Source organism: Pelophylax lessonae, assembly GCF_965119305.1.
Source record: "Pelophylax lessonae genome assembly, chromosome: 3".
NCBI classification, from domain to species: Eukaryota; Metazoa; Chordata; class Amphibia; order Anura; family Ranidae; genus Pelophylax; species Pelophylax lessonae.
Genome location: NC_138770.1, coordinates 311,008,748 through 311,032,185, shown reverse-complemented (window position 1 = coordinate 311,032,185; position 23,438 = coordinate 311,008,748). Strand labels below are relative to the sequence as shown.

General features: G+C 41.7%; 1 protein-coding gene across 1 annotated transcript in view; it reads left to right on the top strand.

Annotated features, from left to right (window-relative positions):
* The window catches only part of DIS3L2 (DIS3 like 3'-5' exoribonuclease 2), a 1,275,365-nt gene that overhangs the window by 9,736 nt on the left and 1,242,191 nt on the right, over positions 1-23,438 (top strand). Inside the window, exons 2-3 of the mRNA XM_082248603.1 lie at positions 745-802; positions 10,833-11,370. Coding sequence (XP_082104729.1) covers positions 10,842-11,370 — 529 coding nt within the window. The 5' untranslated portion in view covers positions 745-802; positions 10,833-10,841. The remainder of the gene's footprint in view (positions 1-744; positions 803-10,832; positions 11,371-23,438) is intronic.

The following is a 23,438-nucleotide window of genomic DNA, read 5'->3' as shown; positions in this document are numbered from 1 at the left end:
AAATCTTCCTGCATATCCTGGAGTGTGCATTCATGCCTGTCTGCTCAGTATGTCTGTCTTGATCCATGCACTAGACCCACACAGATGTATACTCTGGCATGTGCAAAGAAATTAGCAGGCTACCTACAAAGAACACCTGTGCATCCCAGGCGACTGAAGAATTGCATCTGTGTGAATGAGGCCTTACCAAAAATATCCCCTTCTGTCCACCATAGTATCAGAATTTAAGGGATTTGTTAAAGGCTCTTTGCATTTTTTGTGGATAAAACTGTATGCTCCAGTAATGAAGGTAAGTTGTAAGGTAAACTATGATTTTGCTGTCCTGTAAGATGACTTGAGCTGGGTATGCTGTGTCTGAAAATTGGCTGGTTCAGCAGGAACAGCTAACTTTTAGTCAGTGTATACAGCGGTATGTCCAACAGAAGCTCGTCCAATAAACTTCTTTTGTCAAGGGGACAGCATCTGATCAGCACTTATAGCCAATGGCTGTGAGTGGTGGATCCCTCCTGTCAGAATACAAAGACAGACAGCTGGAGAAATCGCATCAAAATCGCTTGTGTTGATGCGGCAATTACTAGTTGGACAAAGTGTGTATCCAGCATTAGGTTGACCTGGTAAATCCTTCAGAAATTGTCCCAGAGTGTTTCTACTAGTCCTTTACTTTGATATAATTGTCTGGTATTTCTTGCATGAATGGAGGGGGTGGTTCATGTGAATGATTTTATGCTTTTGGGCTCTTTACAGGAGGAAAAAGCCATCCCTACATTTACCGCCTTAAAGGATCTCTGGAAAAATTTGCAAGGTGAGGGTAATTTGCAATTTCCATCTTTTTTTATATTTTTTGGAGACGCTAATCTACTGCAGAAGTTTGAACTTCAGATTTTCACAAAAACACCATTTATTCTGCATCGGATAATGTGCCTCTGTAATTTTGGCTCTTAACAGACTTTTATGGATTTATTGTAGGCCTTTTGTATTCTCATCTGTTTGGTATTCTGTTTTGAAATCCCAAAGCTCTTTGGGAATTGAATCTTTGAAAATTCAGCTCTGTCATTTTTTTGTTGTCCATGCATGGCTGTTAAGGATACACTGATTATTGGGGAGGGGAGATTATCGGAGGCCGATATTCACTTTTTAGGTATCCGTTTTGGCCACAAACTTGCCGATATGACTGATATTGCTTCAAGTGGTTGTACCGGAGTGATGCCTTCAGCTAGAGGTATTAGCCAAACTTGGCGTTTTTGAATGCTTTTAAGTGCAAAGGAGGAGTTTGGGGTCTTTTAGACCCCAGATTCCCTCCATAAAGAGTACCTGTCACTGCCTATTGCTGATGCAAGGGATGTTTACATTCCTTGTGACAGCATTAAAAGTAATCAAACCTTTTCTTAAAAGGACAGTGTCAAAAAAAAAAACTTTAAATGTGCTGAATATTGGCCTGAAGGGCAAAATTGGTATGGACCCTGAAAAAAACAATATCGGTTGATCCCTAATGGCTATGAATGGAGTCTGCAAACAGATTAGTGGTTGTAAACCCGATAATAAAAAAAAAAAAACTTTGTTTTAGCTATAGCAGCACAACTCATTTGTGCAGCCTGTCATCTGTAATCCTTCCCGCTTTGCTCCTGAAAAAAAATCTTGCATGCAAAAAATGTTACCACGCCCCCTTTCCTTTGGCTGACTCATGCATGCTGCCCTAGCCTGTGTAAAAGAATGTTTTAGTATTACATTTTTGTATACATAATTTCTCCAATACTTGCACCATTTTATAATTTTGTAAAAATCCAAACTGCTCTATTACCTCTGTATTCTCATCTCTAAACCTATTACAGCTCTCTGGAAATCTCCAGTCCATGGAGTCATGACATCACTGGCTCCATCTCCCAGCTGTACAACCCATCTCCCAGCAGGGAGTGACATGCGTGCACACCAAGCTGCGCTAGTGTGTGTGTGTGTGTGTGTGTGTATACAGCAGGGATGTGATCCAAGTGGAAGTGGGAGCGCAGGTACCTTCACCCTCATCGGTGCTGCTCCCGTCATGCTAATTGTTTACATGGGCTAGGTTTGGTACATGGGCTTCCTAGGTTTGGTACATGCTTACCAAACCTAGGAAGAGGACACAAAAATGGGACTTAACACTGTTTGAGCAATTAAACAAAAAACATTACAAAACATAAAAAGCTATACCGATATCTAAAACTAGTGCTGCTTGCCAGTTTCCAGCTAAAATATATTTTCCATCTCCTTTACCCAAGATTCGGGAAAACCTCTAAATATTGTAAGGTGGCGACACATGGATGTCTTAACTTGTCATATGTATGTTCTTGCACCATTTGGAATTACATCCATAAGTACATTGGCTTTTTGTATGTGATCTTTGACTTGATGTTCTTGATAGGAATGTTGAATCTGTCTATTTCTTGACCCTTGATTACTTTGTGCAATAGTGCCTCCCCCCATCTTCCCTTTAGGGTTGAGTGGGGTGTATTGGTTGGAGAGCTTTTATTTAAAAGATGTGGAGCACAGACACGCTATGCTCTGAAATGTTTGTTCCTTGAAACTCATTAACTTGCAGGTCTGGGTGATACCGATCCTCAACCTGTCTGTCACTTGGATTTTTTTACATTACCTTTTAGCTTGTTGCATGTTTGCGAGTATGCATTTGTGTGTAATTTACATTATGTAATGTACTAGGCCTTTGCGCCTTTTTTGCACTTTACAATTAAAATTCCCTATCTGGAGAGGGCCATATGGGTGGAGCTTGCCAGCATACAATGTAAATTAACACTGATCTCCCTGTTTAATAATGCTGCTCTAGTTCTTGCAACACGTTGGCACTATTGTGCCATAACTGATTATGTATCTGTTCTGCCAAATTCTAGTGTTAAAACAAAAGGGGGGGGGGGGAAAGTCCTTTAAAATGTACAAAGTTGAAAGGACACTCTTGACAATCTAGATATATATATATATATATATATATATATATATATATATATATATATATATATATATATATATATATATATATATATATATATATATATATATATATATATATATATATATATATATATATATAAAAAATGCAAGGGAACAACCAGAGAGGCTTAAATAGAGCGAGAAAGACTTTGCTACAACCAAAGCCTAAGAATATTTTTTCAAAAGTTTTCTCTTTTGTTCATTGATGCGACACAGCCCCTGATCATCTTAACCATTAGGTTATACTGCCTCCTACAGAAGTAGGACAGTAGGCAGAATGTCTGGCTATGCCTATGGGCACTCCCACTGGGTATACTCCCTGTCTGCTATAGGTACTAAGTTGTTTTTTTTTTTTTTTTTTTCTGCCTAGTCAAGAGTAAGGTCCTAGTTTCTTGCTGGGATCTCTGATCCTTTTTTTTTTTCCCCTTTTTTGAATGGAACTTTTTCCTATCTTTTTGTTCCTGTGAGAATCTACAATCAACTGCCAGACTGGGCGACGGACTGGATAATCTAGATCCAGAGGGTCCCCCCAGTCTTGCCAGCGAGCGCACACAGGTCTCAGCTGCACGCTAGGTTGGTGGCGACATAGCCCCACTGGACGGGGGTTGGTCTGCGAGTTAAATTTCTCGCAAGGGCACATATGACCTGGCCGCGGTCTTAGTCGCAGCGTTCCTCTTGGACGACAGCCCCCCATTCTGATGGAGTGATGGTCTGTCAGAAGCGGTGCGCACCCTGTTCCTGGTATGGTAAGTAGTCCCCCCCACCCCTGGAGGGTTTCGGGGTGAATGGAACGGTCGGGCCCCTGGGTCCCCCCTCATGCAGCGCCCCCCATGTGGGGGAGAATGTTGCTGGCGATTGAAAGATTGACTTTCGGGAGGGGATGTACCTGGTAGGAGCTCCTGCCAGGGCCCCTCTTCCTGCTGGGATTGTGTTCGGAGCTCCTGGGGTCCCCCTAGGCTCCCAGGAGCCGCATGGGGCCACCATTTTCTTGTAGCCTTTTGGGCTGTAGATCGGTGGCCAGGTTTGTTTCTCTTTGAAAATAGTGCCGGCCATGTTTTTGAAGCTATATGATGGTGATTGGGAGCGGGAGCCCCCCTCATCCCCTAGTACGGACTCTTGTATCGTTCTCTTCCTGATCGCCGCATGGTGTGCAGTCTGCCTGGTGCTGTAAGTGCCTGATCGGTGGTGGGACTTTTGTGGGGTTCTCTCTCTCCTATAGCAGTGGTAGGGCTCTGTGCTGGACCCTGTGCTGCTGCCAGCGCGGTGGGGGTGTCCCTAACAACAATTTTATACACTTTTTGTGTGGGTCCCCCTCTTCACTAATGGAGTCCCTGGAGCACATTTCCCCACCTGATCCCCTCTGAGGCTGCGGGGCCCTCTGGGTCCCAACAATCCCCAATCCCCCCCTGGCCTCTTCCCAACAGTCCCCTATTCCAGTGGTCCTTAACTCCGGTCCTTGGGGCCCACTAACAGGCCAGGTTTGCAAGATGACTAAATTACATCACAGGTGATCTCATTTGCTGCTCAGTGATTGCAGTATTCTAATCTGCATCTCCCCAAGGTAATACTTAAAATCTGGCCTGTTAGTTGGACCGGAGTTGAGGACCACTGCCCTATTCCATCTAACTTTGCCTTTAAGACCTGAGCTTCAACAGCCATGTCCTTAAAGCCAAAGTATGGCAAAAGCTTTTTTGTCCATACTTCACCTTAGGATCACAGGAGCGCACTTAGATCTGCAATAAGTTCTGCTAAATCTGCAAAAGCCTGCTGTCGGCTGATGTCAGAGCCACTCCAGGCTCTGCAAGGATCCGGACAATGGCTGACTAGCAGCTGGCTTGGGGTCTTAGCCTGCTATTGAGAGCCTGAGTCAGCCACTCTCTACCCAACCCATTGCTTGAGTGAGTGCTTGCTGAGAGCCTGAGAGACAATCACTCACTGCTCACTGAAGACTGAGAACTGATCGATCTTTAAAAGCTCAGTTCTCGGTGTAGAGCAGGTGGGTGGCAGTTGCAGTATCGTATTGATGCTTCAGTAATCTGGGTGAGTGTGTACGTTTGTGCTTTTGTAAACCTGCGCTTTTCTTAAGAGACTGAGGGGTTTTGTAACTCATTCCTACCGTGTTAAAACAATTCCCTTCCAAAAAGATCTGCCATCGTAACTGGAAAGCATTCCTTGCCTGGTGTGAGCACAGGCACCTCAATCGCAGAAACTTTATTTATTTTTTTTTTTCTTTGAGCATTCTGGCCTTCCTACAATCGGGTCTTGATTTCTCTCTTGAAATCTCTATCCATTGCGTAGTTGTAGGCAGTGCCATTTAGTTTACATCAAAACAGCAGCTTCCATCAGGAAGACAGATTCCCTAATTTTCTTCAGGGCCTTGCAAAGTACATCCTGCTTCTAAAAGTCTACCATCGCCTAATAACATGGATCACAGGAACTTGCACTCTAAAACAAATATCCTCCTATGCCCATTCAATAAGATTGGTGGGAGTTTCCTGTACTTTCTGCCACCAGGCCCCTGTAGCCCAGCTTTGTAAGGCTCCATCTGGTGCTTTGTTGATGCCTTAATTTTATCAGGTTGATGGGCCATTCCTGTGCGGGTGCAGTTTTTGGCCCAAAGATTCTTGTACACGGTACTCTGAAGTTGAGTCTATTGACCCTTGTTAACATAGTTCTATTGCCTATTTTTTGCCAGTCCTTCTCATTCATTGCTTGGGCACATCTTGGTCTATGAATACTTAGCCTGTGTACTGTATAATAAAGATAACCGGAATTTTGACTTTTTATTCCTGAAAAAGGGGTGCTATACATGCATAATCCAAATTGCCAACTAAAATGTTCAAACACAAAATATTGTGAATCCACAATCTAATCTAAAAATGGTCAGGGAGAGGGAGGAGTCCTTTATGTAATAAATGGATATGAAGATCTTGTACTCCACCACCATAGTGCTTCATGTGACTGGGGCAAACAATTCTCCCTCGCCAGATCTGACCTCTTGGGTCCAAATGTTTGGTTTAAAACAAGGATGCATATACCTAGAATAAGTGAAGTGCTCTGCAATTCCTCTCCCTAAATTATACAATCTAAACAAAATGTATCTCTTTGCAATATAACAAAAACATCAAAGTAAATAAACATTGATTCAGTATAATATAGCAGATAGTCCTTGAAGTTTATACTCTAAAGGGAAATAAAATATGCATTGTCAAAAAGTTAAACGTCCCATACATCCAGTCTTCATGTGGTGAGTCATCATAAAGTGTAACAAATTTAGTCACATGCATAAGGAAATCGCACTTTATCCCCCAACAACCGGGCAATACGTGTCGAATGGGTGGTGATGTCATGAAGTAGGGTGAAACTAGGATGCCATATTGCTGAAATTTTGTATAGTGCAAAAAGCGCTTTTTCTTTGCCACGTGAGTGCATTTTTAAAAGTTAATAAAGTGGCTGGCGGTCTGCACTATTTTGCCTTGTCTATGACCTTGGTATTGGAGAGGTGATCCGTATGAAGAGTGGCCCTGGTTGCAAGCTGTGATGAATCTTTATGCTAAAAGGAGTTTGACCTCCTTTTTAGTGGGGTCCATCAAATCAGGTAAGAGGACACCTAAAGAGGCGCTTTAGTGGATGGCACATTGGCGCTTCTTTCATTGAGGAATAGTGTGATTTGTACATAATCTCCATGTGGTGACAGTCATTGGCAAGCCTAACAAGTTTTCAGAACAAAAGCACTTTTCATTATACAAAAAATCCTTAGCAAGGTGGCTTCCTAGCTCCACCTAATGACATCACTGCCCAGTTGTTGGGGGATAAAGTGTGAATTCTATATGCACATGGAAGAAATTTGTTGCACTTTTCTAAAGATTGTTGTGACATAAAGATTTGATGTTGTATGGGGCTTGAATTATCGTTTTGGATAATTTGCACATTTTTCTTTAGGATATATATTTCAAGGTCTAATTCTTCTACATTTATACAAAGTCGCATTGTTTTGCTTTCTGATGTTTTTGTTGTATTGCACTCTTTGCATAGAATAAATGTTTAGGATGCATATCCTTTTGTTTGTATAATTTAGGTAGAGGATTTAATTACAGAGCTCTTCACTTATTCTAGGTATATGCATTTAATTAGTGTGGGGATTGTGGTAGCTGCTCTAAAGTGTTTTTTTTTTTTTTTTTTTTTTTCTTCTTGCTTTTGCACTAATGGTGCGGGGTTCTTTTATCTTATAAATACCAGGATGTTTCTCCCCACATGATCTGGAGTTCCTCAAAGAGGGGGGGGGGGGGGGGGAATTTGCCACAGCTCGGCACCAAGATAACTGTCTTAATAGTAATGCATATGCATCTCCCATACCTCATGGAGCCGGCGAAACGTCGACGTCAGTGGGATGAAACTTGTTCAGGCGGCTACTTCCAGTACGTTGCATTCGGTGTGGGAAATCTGGTGTTTGAAACTGCTGGTTCCGGGAGCTAGGGGAGTGGTGGAGCTGCATATTATTCCAACCACTTCCTGCCCACCCTCAATGTACTGTGGTCAGTGTAGGCAAAAATTACCCGTACGTCACAGCCTACTTCCGGGCTCAGGATGTGCGCTCCCCCCTCCCGGTGAACACCCACTGGGATTGTGCACAGTGGGAGCTTTTCATCAAGTTCTGCCCAATGATTCATGCCTGAGACCTGCTGATTGGCTGTGTACAATCAACACAGAGCCCTGTACAGTAAGAAATTATCTGTTTCTTATCCCTGCAAAGCAGGGATGAGAAACTTGGAGATCTATTAGTAAGGGCTCATTTACACTTGAAACCATGGCTTTGGACACGCTTTTTTGTAAAGCTCTCTGGTCACAAGTCAAAGCCTCTGTCACTAAATAAAATGGTCCCCTTACAGTCCTGTTTACACCTTGTTTGCTTTGCTTCGCTTTAAGTTATACTCCATGTCGCTTTAGTGGGGATTCAACGTGTCTTCAAAGCCTCCATAGAAGTATGACAAAGCTTGCTTGTAGCGCCTACAGCTTTTAAGAGGTTTAATTCAGCTTTAGCTTGGTGGTTTTGATTTGTTGCAGGTATGAGATCAGCACAAGCAGGGCATCTGCCAAGCTTCATTAAAGCTTCAAAAAAGCACCACCGAAGCGTCAAAAGCATGCTGAAGCGGTTGGCACTTCAATGTGCGCTGAAGTGGAAGCAAGTGTAAATAAGCCCTTCAAGCAGCACACTTTACACATTTTACATATAGTTAGGTACACACTTGTCAACCTTTTCCCAACCTATGTCATAAGTACAGTGACAGTGTATATCGCTGTATGTCCCCGGTGATGTCAGAGAGTCATTCCCCCAGTGTCAGATTTCCCGCCACACTCACACTCCCATTTAGAAGTCCCTGATCACTGCCATTGGGTGGGGGGGGGGGGGGTGTATAATATATACACACAGTTGGGCAAAAAAGTATTTAGTCAGCCACCAATTGTGCAAGTTCTCCCACTGAAACAGATGAGGCCTGTCCTTTTCATCATAGGTATACTTCAGCTATGAGAGACAAAATGAGAAAAAAAAATCCAGAAAATCATTGTCTGATTTTTTTTTTTAAAGAATTTATTTGCAAATTATGGTGGAAAAATAAGTATTTGGTTAATAACAAGTTCATCTCAATACTTTGTTTTATACCCTTTGGCAATGACAGAGGTCAAACATTTTCTGTAAGTCTTCAAGATTTTCACACACTGTTGCTGGTATTTTGGCTCATTCCTCCATGCAGATCTCCTTCTCTAGAGCAGTGATATTTTAAGGGCTGCCCCTGGGCAACACAGACTTTCAACTCCCTCAAGGTTTTCTATGGAGTTGAGATCTGGAGACTGGCTAGGCCACTCCAGGACCTTAAAATGCTTCTTACAAAGCCACTCCTTTGTTGCCTGGGCAGTGTTTGGGATCAATGTTATGCTGAAAGACCCAGCCACGTTTCATCTTCAATGCCCTTGCTGATGGAAGGAGGTTTTCACTCAAAATCTCACGATACATGGCCCCATTCATTCTTTCCTTTGCACGGATCAGTCGTCCTGGTCCCTTTGCAGAAAAACAGCCCCAAAGCATGATGTTTCCATCCCCATGCTTTCACAGTAGGTATGGTGTTCTTTGGATGCTTTGGTTACATTTGACCATATGACATTCTCCCAATCCTCTTCTGGATCATCCAAATGCTCTCTAGCAAACTTCAGACGGACCCGGACATGTACTGGCTAAGCAGGGGGACACATATGCAACTGCAGGATTTGAGTCCCTGGTGGCATAGTGTTACTGATGGTAGCCTTTGTTACTTTGGTCCCAGCTCTCTGCAGGTCATTCACTAAGTCCTCCTGTGTGGTTCTGGGATTTTTGCTCAGTTCTTGTGATCATTTTGACCCCAAGGTGTGAGATCTTGCATGGAGCCCCAGATAGAGGGAGATGATCAGTGGTCTTGTATGTCTTCCATTTTCTAATAATTGCTCCCACAGTTGATTTCTTCACACCAAGCGGCTTGGCTATTGCAGATTGTCTTCCCAGCCTGGTGCAGGTCTACAATTTTTTTTGTTTCAGGTGTCCTTCGACAGCTCTTTGGTCTTGGCCATAGTGGAGTTTCAAGTGTGACTATTTGAACTTATCAGTATAAGACACCTGTCCACAACCTCAAACAGGTGCTATTATTACAGGTAACAAGTGGAGGACAGAGGAGCCTCTTAAAGAAGTTACAGGTCTGTGAGCCAGAAATCTTGCTTGTAGGTGACCAAATACTTATTTTACTGGGGAATTTACCAATTCATTAGAAAACCTACAATGTGAATTCCTGGAGTCTTTCCCCCGCATTCTGTCTCTTAGTTGAAGTCTACCTATGATGAAAATTACAGGCCCCTCATCTTTTAAGTGGGAGAACTTGCACAGTTGGTGGCTGACTAAATACTTTTTTGCGTGTATGTATGCGCGTGTGTGAATGTATTCTATCTTCCAGTATATATACCATAGTTTGTAGGTGTTATACATTTTACGCAAACCACTCAATATACACTAGTGTTTTTTTGTATTTTTTTTGTAGCATAATACATTTTGGCTAAAATTTATGAAGAAATGTGTGGTGGGTTTCCCCCCCCATTTATTACCAAAAGAAAACCAAACCCAGTGGTGGTAAAATACCACCAAAAGAGCTCTTTTTTGTGTGTTTAAAGAAAAAAAAATTAGTGTTGAATGATCACAATTACCAGTTAAAGTAGCGCAGTGCTAAATGGCCTGCACCTGAAGGGGGTAAAACCTTCCAGAGGTCTAGTGGTTAATGTTTAACTGGTTACTTTTTTCAATCGGTTTAAGATTTAGTAGATTTACCAGTAAAAAATGTTTTATTCTTTTTATAAAGATTTGCATTTAAAATTTAGTTTTTTTTCTTGTGTTTTTTTTACCTGGAGATTTTCCAGAAACAGCATTTCTATTGCATAATGACCACACTTGGCCACTGCCATGCAATTATCTGACCGTTGGGCTGTAATTTCTTTTTTTTTTTTTTTTTTTTTTTTTTTTTTTTTTTTTTTTTTTTTTTGTGCTGGGCAGTAACTTCTTTGAATTTTGTAAAGTTACTGGTTTGGGATTAAGTATATCTAGAATACTAGGCTACTGTAATTAGAGGATTTCTTAAAGCTTTGTGGCTTGGTGTATATGAACAATGTCTCCAGTAAAATTAAAAACAGACCCTGAAGTATTAATGCTAAAGAGACTTTGTAACTTTTTAAACCTTTTTTTTGTGGTTTTATTGGTTTTTTTTTTTATTGTACCACTGCTTTCTACAATTAATTTTTTATTTTATATTTTTTTTTGTTCCATCCTTAATTTGCCTGTGAAGAATTTTAAAATGGACCACTTGCCGCATTCAAAGACAAGCTATGGTCAAGCAGCAACAGAAGGTTCAAATTGGCCAGAAGGTCAACAGAAAAATGCTTATGCTAGACTGGTGCAACAGCATCACAGTGGACGTTTTAAACTCTACTTGAACTATATAGCACAAAAACTGCAACAAGAAGAATGTACTCATGAGGATTCTGTGTGTGGCAAGGATTCTGCTTCTGTGGGTGCTATAAAAGATGGCCATGGGAAAAATGGAATGAGTGCATGTGGTTTAAGGTCTGAGAAGAGGTCCGAACTTGGCAACACCAGCAAGAATCGGGTGGCGGCAGTTCAAATGCACCAGCACAGCCAAGATACCAATGAAGATAGAGATTTGGGTGTGGCAGACATATGTAAATCTCATGCTCTGCAGAACAGCAATATGCGGTCTTCAAAGGGCAGTCACGATTATGAGTGCACTAAATCTCCGCATGAAAAGGAAGTGTCCATATCTCACATTTGTGCTAAAAGCATTTCAACAGGGCAATATTTTGAAGGTATGGTTTTAGTAAAGGATTGTTGCCAGAAATGCCTTTCCTAACCTTTCAGTATAGTAGTGTTGGTGGTTAAAAGAAATGTGTATTTCCTAATCTTTCATTATAGGACATGGGCTTCTTTAAATGATTTTGACAGTTATATGCAGCTACACTGTCAAACCCCCGCCATATAATCTCTACTTCCAACTAGCTTCAGTTTTTCGCTAGTGTCCTTACGTGATGGTTCTCTACTCTCAGAAGTTTGGCTTTCTACATTGAGGTTTTTCTCTGCGTTTCACACATGAAGATATGGCTGCACCTTAGTCACTGCTGCTCATTATGCAGCTTGTGGATTGCTTGACTTGTGGAGAGCCTTGGGGGACTGCACCTAAATCCTGCCTGATTAGAAGATGCAGGGCTGGTCTGTAATTTTGCTAATACGCTTGATCCTGCTGTGGGCACTCCCCTTGGCATGTAGTGCAGCATAACGTAGCCGCAAAGTGTTTGTGTTTTTGCTTTACAGGTTCAGGGCTGTGGTCTGTCTGGTGCAGGGTCCTGCCCCTGAAGACCCCTGTGGGATTATGGAAGCCAGGAAGGGGTTAATTGCTTAATTCTTGCATCTGATGTGGTAAGGTTGGAAGCCCTCTAAACATTAATGCCACCAGGGTGCCAATTCCTATGCCACCCCTTAAGAGTGGGGGGTGAACCCCTTACTGCTTGCAAGTTGTCATGGCAAGAGACCAAGTTATTGACTCCCCATGGTACATTTTGTACACTTACTGCACCCCTGTACCTCTTTGACTATAAGAAACTGCTGTGCTTGCCGCTGCCTGTTACTCTTTGAGATCTATGTGCCTTGAAACATCTCCTAGTCTCCTTTTTATTGGGACCATAGGTAATTTAATTTGCAGTACCTTGGATAGCTGCTTACACAAAGGAATTGCTCTCCCTCAAATACTGCTGCGGTGTTAATACCCCTCTGAGGTAAAATTCATGAACATGGTAGGTCAGATTAACTTGGTAGTTTAGAGTTGGCTTTAGATCTTGTTGGGGATGGTAGTTTCTCTGTTAGGGCATTTGTACCCCTTTTCTGACTCTGCCTTTCTCTGTGAGAAATTTCTGACCTTAGAGAGCGGTGGGGGGGGGAGGACACAAGTGTCCTTCAGCCTCCACTCCAAACTCCATCCAAGACCTTTCCCGGTCTACTCATGGGTAGAAGCCATCCTATATGGCTAGTTGCCCCTCACATGCAGAAGATTGTAGTCCCCCCCCCCCCCCCCCCCCAAAAAAAAAAATAAATTCACAAAATATCTGATTTTGAAGATTATTTCCATCATAAGTAGGTACTTTCTGTGGTAGATCCTTTTATCTCCTGCCTTAAGAGCTCCCTTACCCTGTGGAGGATAATCCTGTGTTAGAAAAACCTAGTAGATAAGGGGCACTCTTGGAAGACTATTGCAAGCATCACGTGCCTGTTCAGTAAAATACTTTCCAAGATTAGTCTTGAACTTTCCTCCAGTGAGTTAATGTCCATGTGTTTTGAACATGGTTTCATACAGTGTATTCACAGCGCTTCACTTTTTCCTCATTGTTACAGCCTTATTCCTTATTAAATTCATTATTTTTGAACATGGAAAGTTTGAAAACCTCACATGTACATAAATGTTCACAGCCTTTGCCATGACTCTCAAAATTGAGCTCGGGTGTATCCGGTTTCCACTGATTCAGATTTTTCTTAAACTTGATTGGAGTCCACCTGTGGTAAATTCAGTTGATTGGACACAATTTGGAAAGGCACACACCTGTCTTTATAAGGTCCCACAGTTAACAGTGCATGTTGGAGCAAAAACCAAGCCATGAAGTAAAAGGAATTGTCTGCAGACCTCTGAAACAGGATTGTATTGAGCCACAGATCTAGGGAAGGGTACAGAAACCTTTCTGCAGCATTTTTAGGTTCCAATAATCAGTGGCTTCCATCATCCATCAATGGAAGACTTTGGAACCACCAAGACTCTTCCTAGAGTGGGCCGTCCAGCCAAACTGAGCGATTGGGGGAGAAGGGCCTTAGTCAGGGAGGTGACCAAGAACCCGATGGTCACTTTGACAGTGGTCCAGTGTTTCTCTGTGGAGAGGTGAGGACGACAATCATCTCTGCAGCACTCCACCAGTCAGGCCTGTATAGTAGAGTAGCCAGACTGAAGCCACTGCTCAGTAATACGCACATGACAGCCTGCCTGGAGTTTGTCAAAAGGCACCTTTAAGGACTCCGACCATGAGAAACAAAATTCTCTGGTCTGATGAAACAAAGATTGAACTCTTTGGCTTGAATGGCAAGTGTCATGTCTGGAGGAAACCATGCACTGCTTATCACCTGGCTAATACCATCCCTACAGTAAAGCATGGTGGTAGCAGCATCATGCTGTGGGGGTCTTCTTTAGCTGCAGGAACTGGGAGATTAGTCAGGATCAAGGGAAAGATGAATGCAGCAATGTACAGAGACATTCTTAATGAAAGCCTGCACCAAAGCGCTCCGGAGCTCAGATTGGAGTGAAGGTTTATCTTCCAACAGGACAACGACCCTAAGCACACAGCCAAGATGACAAAGGAGTGGCTACAGGACAACCTGGTGAATGTCTGTGTGGCCCAGACTTAAACCTGGTTGAACATCTCTAGAGAGATCTGAAAATGGCTGTGCACCAACGCTCCCTATCTACCCTGATGGAGCTTTAGAGGTCCTGCAAAAAACAATGGGAGTAACAAAAATAGGTGTGCTAAGCTTGTAGTATCATACTCAAGACGTGAGGCTGTAATTGGTGCCAAAGGTGCTTTAACGAAGTATTGACTGAAGACTGTGAATACTTATGTACATGGGATTTTTTTATTTTTAATTTGCAAAGATTTCATACTTTCAAATTGTCATTATGAAGTACTGTTTAGAATTTTGAACAAAATAATGAATGTAATCCATTTTGGAATAAGGATGTTATGTTGCATAACAATGTGGAGCAAGTGCAGCGCTGTGAATACTTTTTGGATGCACTGTATCGAAAATCCTGCCCTCTTGAACCTTATTCAATGTATTTTAAAGGTTTCAATCATGTTTCCCCTTGCCCTGCTTTCCTCTAGAGCGTATATATTAACTTCCTGAAGTCTTTTTGCTATGTTTTATTCTCCCAGACCTTTTACCATTTTTGTTACCTGACTCTGAACTCCTTTTATCTGATAAATCTTTTTGTAAGTGGGGTCTCTAGAACTGGACACAGTATTCTAAATATGGTCTCCTTAAAGATCTATATAGAGGAATCGGGACCACATTCCTCCTGTTGGTGACCCCTCTAGTGATGCATCCTAGAATTCTATTTGCTTTTCCCCACTGCCTGGCCACACGGTTTACTCATTTTGCAATCTGAAAAAAGTACCCCCAAATCCTTTAGTGCTGGCAAACACTGTACCCCTAATGTTGTACAGTCAGTTTTTTTTTTTTCCCCAGAGGTGTGTGTATGTATTAGAGCTGCGTGATTAATCGTTAAAAATCGCAATCTCGAAATCCCCCCCCCCCCCCAGATCTTAAAACGGCATGTCCTTGATTCTTAGAGCTGTCCTCTGCTCGCTCAGTTGACCTAAAAAAAAGAACCTCAGGCAAATGTTTATAAACCTTAAGGGCCCTTTCACACACGGAGTCTGTCAGTCAGACTCCGTTTTTCTCAACGGGGGATCGTTCTGCCGATTCCCCCGCGGAGCAGGAGGATGAAATCTGTGTCTCCGCACTGTGTAGACACAATTGTCGGGTCCCTTTGTATCTCTATGGGGAAATTGGATGGGAACGGACTGTCTGTCCGTTCACATCTGATCCCATCCAATCCGCTGGACGGATTGGAAGATAGGGTTTCCATCTGTTCAGATTTGATGGATTGGATGTCAGCGGACAGGTCTCTGCTGACATCCAATGCCCCATAGAGATGCATAGGGTGACTGTTGAGATCCGCCAAATAAACTGACAGGCGGATCTGAACGGTCCGCCTGTGTGAAAGGGGCCTAAGGCTGCTAGATAACTATAAATACTATGCTTCTTTTAGATCAATGGAAGGAACTTCAGTCTGTAAGTGAGGGCAGTTTAACCTCTTAAAGACAAAGCCTTTTCTGACACTTGTAATTATAAATTTTTTTTAGCAGCGACCCTAGAGAATAAAATGACGATCGTTGCAATCTTTTGTCACTATTTGTGCCGAAGTCTTTTTTAAATGCATTTTTATGGGGGAAAAAAATAAACTGCACTTTAATGAAATTAAAAAAAACTAAACAGTAAAGTTGGCCAAATTTTTTGTACAATGTAAAATGTTAGTGAGAATCATGATCTTTCTTATAAGCAAAAATCGGGATTCACCTTTTATTCAGAATCGTGCAGCTCTTTGTGTGTATATGTATGTGTATATCCCACTAATTGATTGGGCAGACATTAGTCGGCCCTTTGGTTCAAATGAATCTTGGCTGCATGGGTGTAGTTTTCCTAGGGCTACAAACTGGAGTGTTATACCTTTTTTTCAGACCTGCCCCATTTCCTGTCTGACAGTGTGGAACCCCAATGGCCAGAATCTTGGGTGTGTTGGACTTCCAACCCAGTGCTAGATTAAAGGAATTCCTTTCCTCCACTGTGTAAGATTCATATGATGGATGCCAACCGTTTGGGCTGGGATGCAGACCTAGACACCCTCTTAGTGCAGGGGATGTGATCATCAGGGGAAGCTCACCTTCACATCTACATTCTGGTATTCAGTCAAGTTATTTCTTCACCACTGGACTACTGTTGACACCCAATCCATTCGGACAATGCTACTGCTGTGATGTCTGTTCCCAAGGTAGTACCAGGGGTCCCATCACTCTAAAAGAATTTGACTTAATACTCTTGGGTAGCTTGCTTTCTGGCTCTGTGCACTGTCCACATCCCAGGCTTGGAAAATTGAGGGGAGTATCTGGAGAGTAGGTCCTTTATTTGGGGGCCCTAATAACCTCTCACAGGTGGGGGATGGGATGTCAAATTTGCTGGCATCGATTTTTCTACAGCAAACTTGATAGGTTTAAAACTAAGTCCAAGGATACTCAGGCTTTCTGGAGAATCCATGGGATCAGTTCAGGCTGTTCTGTGCCTTTTCATCCCTCTAGATTCGTCCTTGCCTACTTTGGACAGGATGCCCAGCTGTTCCTCAATCCTGCAGAGGCCAGTGTTCATCCAGGTTCTCAGTAACTAGTGCTAATAGCATGGCTGTTGGGGGGACCCTTTTCGAATTCAACCATCACTCCATCCATTGGATTGTTCAGAAAATGTTTTCACCCCTTTTGAGAATTGTAGAACACTATCCAGTGGAAAAATTGACTAAAATGTGGTATTTCCAGTAGCACCCCTTCCTGGCTTAGTCTTAAACATATTTTTGTATTTATAGATGTCCTTTTTTAAAGATTCTTATGACAGAAAATTTGAGACAGGCTTAAAGGCTCTTTAACCTTGCGGGCCCAACTCTGCAACCAGTTATGGTTGAAGTTTGACAAACTACAGCTAATTGAACTAGGGCAATGAACAACACTGTCTTCCATGCTTGAACCTTGCCAGATCACTTGCAGACTCTGCTTTCAGAGTTACTGTGATGCCGTAGAACAATTAACACCAACTCCAGAATGGCTCTCATTTCTGTCCATAGGTGCAGAATCTTAAGCCTGAAAGCCTTGTCCGCTGAAGCGGTTTGTAAATGGTGTCTTATGCCCTTTTGATGAAGGATTTCTATTTTTGTGAAGTTCTTGACATCCTGCCTCCTCGAGCTCCTCCCTCCTCAAAGAAGGGTGTCCGCTCACTCACCTCACTCTGACTGCATCTTCAAAGCCAAAACTCAGTCCTGCCTCTCAGCGAAAGACCTAGAACTCAAAACCTACCATCCTCAAAATTAAGAGATGTCCTCACTCCTAAGTGAGGGGCTGTTTTCTTTTCTCTGGGTCACTGATGTCCCAGAATTCAAAGGGGTACAAACAGCTTCGAAGTTCACCCCCTCGCTGCTTTCTTCGTTCAAACTAGGCAAAATCTGCTCAGATACAGTCAAGATTTGCATACTGCCCTGAACCATCTTTTCCCAGAGTGTCCCAGTACCTCCTAGAGGACTGATTTAAGGGATTTTTTTTTTTTTTTAAATTTAGGATTCTGTTTAAACCTGTTCATAGTACCAAATAACAGTGGATTATATTTTGTCCTGTACTAACTTGTTTTACATAAAGATGTATGACTTTGTAATGTCAAGTGTTCATGATCTATGTAAACTTTTTGGAAGTGATACTGGATATATTTTTACTTTTTTAATGTTTCAAAAATAAAACAAATTAAAATGTAATAAAATATAAGGGTATTTATCTTATCCTGGGCCTATATACCCCCCCACCCCACAAATGGTACCTTTTTTTTACCTTTCAGATTTAATCCACACGCTTGGTTATTGCCTCCTAAGACAAAAAAGTGAATACTTTGCATACAAGGACATCCAAGATGCTTTCCTACAGGTTTCCATTTACCCACCTCATCTGTGCTTTGCAGTAGGGGAGAAACTCTTCCAATTTGTCATGCTACCTGTTGGATTTCATCTTGACTCAGTTTTCAGTTACTTGTACTTTTCCTCAGTACTTGGGACTTTTAAAGTGTAGCGCTATAAGAATGAACCCAAAACTGTTCATATCAAGTGCATAACATTGAAAGGGTTTTTTATATATATATTACTCCCCTATTCAGAAATGGATAATTTCAAGTCCATTATTGAAATGTCCCATAAATTCAATCCATGGGTGAAAATGGTCACTAGTGACAAAGTCCAAATAAGAGTAGAAATCTTGTTCTCCGTTGTAATAGTAAATATATGTGCTTACCAGAGCAAGTGGACTTACACTACCATAAGGCAAGCAAGTCACTTAGGATTTAAGGTTAATTTCAGGTGTCTTTGCAGAAGATGTCATCTGGTGCTGTTTACTGAATGTATAATACTCCACCAGGGGCAGAAGAGGAACTCCTCATCCAGACCAGATTGTAATGTGTGACATAAAAAGAAAATGTATATAGTGTGATACCGCCTATGATGAAGTATCACATAAAACGTGCACACATTATCACCCACAAATTGTAAATAGTGGAATGTGGAACATTCGCAAAGGTGCAATGACCAGGGAGAGATAAAGTGACCAAACAAGCCCGTCACCAGGTATAGAGATTAAATATGCATTTACCAGAAAGCAAAAAATAAAAAAACCAGAAGGATAATTGTCCTGAAAAGATGCTAAAAATCACCAGTAACGTATGGGTCCCGTCACCAAAGGGAAAATCCTGATATAGTATACGCTTACCATATAGCGTGGGCCTATGATACTATACAGCATATAGGCTAAGCAGCCATTATATAAATATCCATATAGGCTGAGCAGGTATTATATGAATATCCTCCATATGTAAAAGGATAGGATTCATAAAGGGGTGATCAACTAGATAAAGTGGTGTGCCATCACCATATGAAGTATAGTCTTAAACACACTTATCAAAAATTATGGACCCGTAATACTATACAGTAGACCGGTCAACAGAGCATAGCAGGAAAGATGTATATGGATTCCTCTTTAAACCAGCTGTTCACAGGAGAAATATTGAAGATCTCACAGGCATAAGTGGATTTGGAATGATGAACTCCATGTTCAATGACCATGTAAGCAAGCCCAACGAAAGCACATAGTGTAAAACTGCTATATTACGTTTTATTAAAGGACGTGCTTGCAGACATCCACAAGTAATACAGCATGATAGCTTCAAGTTAGGCTAATATGATGTATCCATTCCTGACATGTTTCGCTTCACCAAGCATTATCAAAGGATTCAGCCCCTGTCTACTGTATAGTATTACGGGTCCATAATTTTTGGTAAGTGTTTAAGACTATACTTCATATGGTGATGGCACACCACTTTATCTAGTTGATCACCCCTTTATGGATCCTATCCTTTTACATATGGAGGATATTCATATAATACCTGCTCAGCCTATATGGATATTTATATAATGGCTGCTTAGCCTATATGCTGTATAGTATCATAGGCCCACACTATCTGGTAAGCGTATACTATATCAGGATTTTCCCTTTGGTGACGGGACTCGTGTTACTGGTGGATTGTAGCATCTTTTCAGGAAAATTATCCTTCTGGTTTTTAATTTTTTGCTTTCTGGTAAATGCATATTTAATCTCTATACCTGGTGACGGGCTTGTTTGGTCACTTTATCTCTCCCTGGTCATTGCACCTTTGTGAATATTCCACATTCCACTATTTACAATTTGTGGGTGATAATGTGTGTAGGTTTTATGTGATACTTCATCATAGGCGGTATCACATATATATATATATATATATATATATATATATATATATATATATATATATATATATATATATATATATATATATATATATATATATATATATATATATATATATATATATATATATATATATATATATATATATATATATATATATATATATATATATATATTATATTTTATATTTTCTTTTTATGTCACTCATTACAATCTGGTCTGGATGAGGAGTTCCTCTCTTCTGCCCCTGGTGGAGGATTATACATTCAGGAAACTGCATCAGATGACATCTTCTTCAAAGACACCTAAATTAACCTTGAAGCCTAAGTGACTTGCTTGCCTTATGGTAGTGTAAGTCCACTTGCTCTGGTAAGCACATATATTTACTATTACAACGGAGAACAAGATTTCTACTTTTATTTGGACTTTAGATATTTAGACTTTTGTCACTAGTGACCATTTTTTTTTCACCCATGGATTGAATTTATGGGACATTTCAATAATGGACTTTAAATTATCCATTTCTGAATAGGGGAGTTTTCGTATTTATTCACTTCAATATATAACCCTTTCAATGTTATGCACTCGAAATACAAACAGTTTTGGGTTCATTCTTCTTGTAGCGCTGCACTTTATATTTTTTTAATGAAGAGCAAAGGACAGAAGCCTAAAAATTCACTAGGTAAAGAATAAAAAAGCTACCTCCTGCACTTTTATGTATTACTTCCTCCAGATTTTGGTGGGTGTTTTCCTGGGCATTCCGACATGAAACCTTGGTTCTCCAGCTTTACAAAGCTGCCTCCTGGTTTTCAGTTCATACTTGTTCTAAGTTCTCCAGGTAAATGTCCAAACCTCTGCAAATGCAGCGGTCAGCTGCAAGGTTCTTGCACTGTGCAAAAACAAGACAAGGCGCACATCCGACCAAGTGTAATACAGTTTTTATTAAAAGGCTTGTCCATTAAAAATAGGATTGCACTCGCATGTATGGCAACCAGTACTGGGCATGTAGTTATCCCTCTCTCCAGTATAGCCTCTTCAAATTTAACATGCAGCCCGGTCAATGCTCCAGTGTTTTGTGAACCTGAAGATCCATCCTGCTTTTCCTATGTGAGCAGTCCGCTCTGGCTTCAGCGTCTCCACCTAATGCGCATATGCCCGATCTAGCTCGCACTGCCGCACATGCGCACATAGAACTGGTCAGGGAACGGATGACAGCAGTTCCCTGGCTGGATCTGTGCGCATGCGCGGCAGTGCGTGCTAGGTTGGGCGCAGGCGCATTAGGTGGAGAAGCCGGAGCAGACCGCTCGCATAGGAAAAGCAGGAGGGATCTTCATATGATTAAGCACAAGATGTATGTGTGAAACGCGTCTACGAGACTTTATGCTGGTGTCTTTGGTGTCATCACTTGCAACTTTTTGGAAATAAAGGTATTTGAAACCTATTGGAATCCCTGGATGTGCGGCTAATTTTCCTACAAGTGTTCCCACGGAGGCGGGCCGGGGCCAGCACTCTATTGGATATCCTATCTCCCGGCAATCACCACACAATATACACCTGGAGCAGTGTCTTTCTTTTCTTCAGGAGGGATCTTCAGGTTCACAAAACCCTGGAGCATTGATCGGGCTGCATGTTAAACTTGAAGAGGCTATACTGGAGAGAGGGATAACTACATGCCCAGTACTGGTTGCCATACATGTGAGTGCAATCCTACTTTTAATTGAAAAGCCTTGTATTAAAAACTATTGCAGTAGGTCAGATGTGTGCCTTGTTTTGTTTTTGCACAGTATATTCATCTACCACCCAGTGGAATTGGCTGCAGCGACTAAAGCTCCGTACACACGTACCGATTGTCGGCCGCAAATATTCGGCTGATTGTAGGCTTGTTAGTATGATGCTTCCGACAGCCGACAGCGCATTTTCGGCCGAACAGAATCTGTCGTGCAGGCATTAAAATTTTTGTTGGCCGACACCAGAACGGCCGATTGTTCGCCAGTCAGTACATAATTCGGCCGACAATCAGCAGATTTGCAAGACTGGGCATGCTCAGAAGAAAAAAGACAAGGAAAGTTAACCATCACATGACATCACTTCTGCAGTCGGCTGTTGTTGGCCGACAAAATTCGTGTGCAGTCTTTTGCATTTTTCAACAGACACAACAGCCCTGGACAAAAGACGGCCGATCGGTACGTGTACGGGGCTTTAGTTGTACTATAGACTGTGACTTGGGACGCACCAGCGACTGGACTGGTTTGATTAGCGCACGGATGGTGGACTGGTATGATTAGCGCACGGATGGTGGAAGGTTCTTGCACTAGCTTTTTTGTGTTGGGTAAGTTACCCTTGTTTTTGTTGGGCCTGTTGGCACTTTTTTGCCTTAGTGTTGCCCACCCTTCTCATTCATTGCTTAGGAATGTCCCAAGGTATGACTGGCCCCACGTTATACAATTTTCTTATTCAAATTCCTTTAGATTTACCTTCAACTATGTAGTGCAAGGGTCTACATGATTGTGTACAAATTGTTTAGGTTTGACCTTTATTCTCTGGCTTTGTTAAAGCTAAAAAGTATAATATACCCTTGTCCGGTACTGAAAGATTTTAAGATGAAAGGAATTTTGACTTGCATATAAATTCCATAGCTTGGCATTCAGGATGCAGACCCTCCTTCTGTTTTGGTTCTGCGTTTGCTTGTTAAGAAACAAAGGTTCTGTGGAGTGGGGTAGGTTTATTGGCTACGCTCTGGAGGCATGGCAAGCAAAGGTTTGCTAGTGTCCAGTCATCGGAAGGAAGAGGCCCTATAACCTAGGGTCTGAATATCCAGCATGTGTCCCATACTGTATTCTAGGATATATGGAATATTTAGGTAAGTAAAAATCATGTGACCAATGTAATTGTGATGCTGAGCTCTTATTAAAGGGCCCCAAGCAACTGGCACTTTGTTTCTTGCAGAAACAGTAGACTGTCATGTTCAGTTTGACTTGAGTTTTGTCCAAGTTGGCCCAAACAAACTATCCCTTGCAGAACTATGCTGCTGTGTGTGCAGTAATATCCTGTAGTGGTATTCGTTTTCTGCAGTAAACTGTGTTCTGGCAGCAGTATTGGTGACCTGACCTCTGTCTTCTGTCAGATTAAAATAGTTATGCTGGATGCTTCTTTCATTCAGGAGATGCCTTGTATTTTTATAAGAGATGACGACAAAACAAGGTTTCCTCTAATTGGCTTAACCGGAAATTGTGCTGTGGTCCATCTGGAAGCCTTGTATTCTTTGCTAAAAAAAGACTTCTAAAGCCGCCTGCCTGACTCTAAAGGAGAAGTTCACCTTTTAGGAAAAAATACAGAAATTGACATTATTGCAGAAAGTGTAATTCTTTTGTGCAGGAGCCTGTAAAGTGTTGCACCCGTAGTCAATGGATTGCATACACAATGTCAGGCTCCTGCATACACTCCCACCAGTTATGTACTCCTCGTACCTGTGTGTGGGCTTTCAGTTACAAAGATGGAGGAATAGACTATATAGTAACTTATCAGTTCCCTTGAAGTCCACTGAGAACTACAAGCCATCTGCTGCAGTGGCATTCATGTTGGGAATAAATGACATATCTGTAGGTGGAGCGCTGCCAGCCATGCAGTTTTCAAAATGTGATTGCGGCTGAGGGGAGAGGATCCCCTACCTTCTGTTGCAGTGGAAGAGGTTAGGGGGGGCTCAAGCT